At 58.0% G+C, this 1,490-nt stretch overlaps 1 protein-coding gene across 1 annotated transcript in view; it reads right to left on the bottom strand.

The window, feature by feature from the left end:
- Window positions 1–798: 798 nt before the first annotated feature.
- The window catches only part of B3GNT4 (UDP-GlcNAc:betaGal beta-1,3-N-acetylglucosaminyltransferase 4), a 2,993-nt gene continuing 2,301 nt past the window's right edge, over window positions 799–1,490 (bottom strand). The window contains exon 2 of the mRNA XM_007959185.1: window positions 799–1,482. Coding sequence (XP_007957376.1) covers window positions 799–1,482 — 684 coding nt within the window. The remainder of the gene's footprint in view (window positions 1,483–1,490) is intronic.

Raw genomic sequence — 1,490 nt, 5'->3', positions numbered from 1 at the left:
GGAGAGGTGGCAGGGCCTGGCCGTCAGGCCAGAGGCCTCCGTGAGCTGAGTGCCGGCCCCTCCCCTGTGACCTCGGCTGGGCCTGGTTCTTGCCCCTGTGGCTCTGTACCCTATTTAACATTTCACCCCACTCTACACAGCGGCCCTGTCACCCGCTGATCTTTTCCCCTCACCCCCAAAATCATCTCACCAACCTGGCCTGGGGAGAGGGCTTTTTGTGTCCTGCCTGTAAGTTCAGTAGCTGTTCAACCTATTCTCAAGTTTCATGTTTTCAGATGTGACTTGGTATTTTCTCCCCCACAGGGATGTGAGTTTGGGGAGCCTGGCCTAGTTCTTAAGCTTTCTTTTTAAGTGTTTCTAATGCCTTCTCTGATCTGGCTCCACTGCCCTGTAAGACAGCTCAGGGAGAGAGCAACAAGCTCTTCCTGGAAGGGAGTGAGGGCGGTGGGACCTGGTGCTCTCACCAAGGCCTGTCCTGACTCTCTCTTTGCTCTGCCTCTTGTATCCGAGGGAGAATAATTTTCTTTTTTGCATTTAAGAACATGTGTATGTGTCTCTGTCTCAGCCTCCCTTCTCCACCCCCAGGAACGACAGGGCCCCAAGATGCTCCAGGAATTCCCCTAAGGACTCCTGGCAGTGTTTGTCACATCTGGGCTCCCATTCAACACTCTGGGACAAGGCAGCCCGGTTCAGTGATTTTAATGCAAGGGAATTCACTACAGACCAGCAAGGTCGACTTTCAGGGTGCTCAGTTTCCCATCACAGTAGAAAAGCACCGTGGTCCTCTGAGGCTGGGGCTCAGCCCACCTGCTGGGGCTGGGGCAGCGCGGTGGCAGTGCACCTGAGCCCCTCGTCTGTCACCAGCGCCCACATGGCCCACATCTCTAGGGGGCTGAGGCGGTGCACCAGCAGGAGACCTCGGAAAAGGCAGGGGTCCAGGGGGTTCAGGGGCCGCCGGATCCCAAACGTCTTGAAGCCAGCGTGGTGTGTGTGGCTGATGCCCAGCTTCCTGAGGCACATGCCCACAAAGATGTCGTCGATGGGGAAGAGGTCCGCCTCTTCCATGGCTGCCTGCAGGCACTGCATGGTGGCTCTGGACATGACATAGCCACCGCCCCCAGCATAGGGTGGGTAGTGCCGGCCCCCGTACATGGAGGGTGGGATGAAGTACTTGACCTTGGTGTTCCTGTTGGGCAGGGCCTGGCAGATGACATCTCCCACCAGGAGGTCCTGGCCTGGGTCCCAGCCATCCAGGAACTGCAGCACATTGGGGATGTGGACAAAGACATCATCTCCCTTTAGCACAATACGAGCCTGGGGGCAGGCGGCCGCCATCCAGCGCTGCATGTGCAGCTCCTTGAGCGTCAGGTTGAAGAAGTCCTCGGCAAAGTCCCACTGCAGGATGTCGTCAAACTCGCGGCTCTCATAGGCCAGCAGCTGGGCCGGGGGCTTAGGTCCGGCTACCCCTAGGAGGAACACCAGCTTTAGGG

The sequence above is a fragment of the Orycteropus afer genome, unplaced genomic scaffold, assembly GCF_000298275.1.
Source record: "Orycteropus afer afer isolate SDZICR_OR568_19922 unplaced genomic scaffold, OryAfe1.0 scaffold01892, whole genome shotgun sequence".
NCBI classification, from domain to species: domain Eukaryota; kingdom Metazoa; phylum Chordata; class Mammalia; order Tubulidentata; family Orycteropodidae; genus Orycteropus; species Orycteropus afer.
Note: the sequence above shows the minus strand (reverse complement) of the source record. Positions and strands in the feature narration are given on the sequence as shown.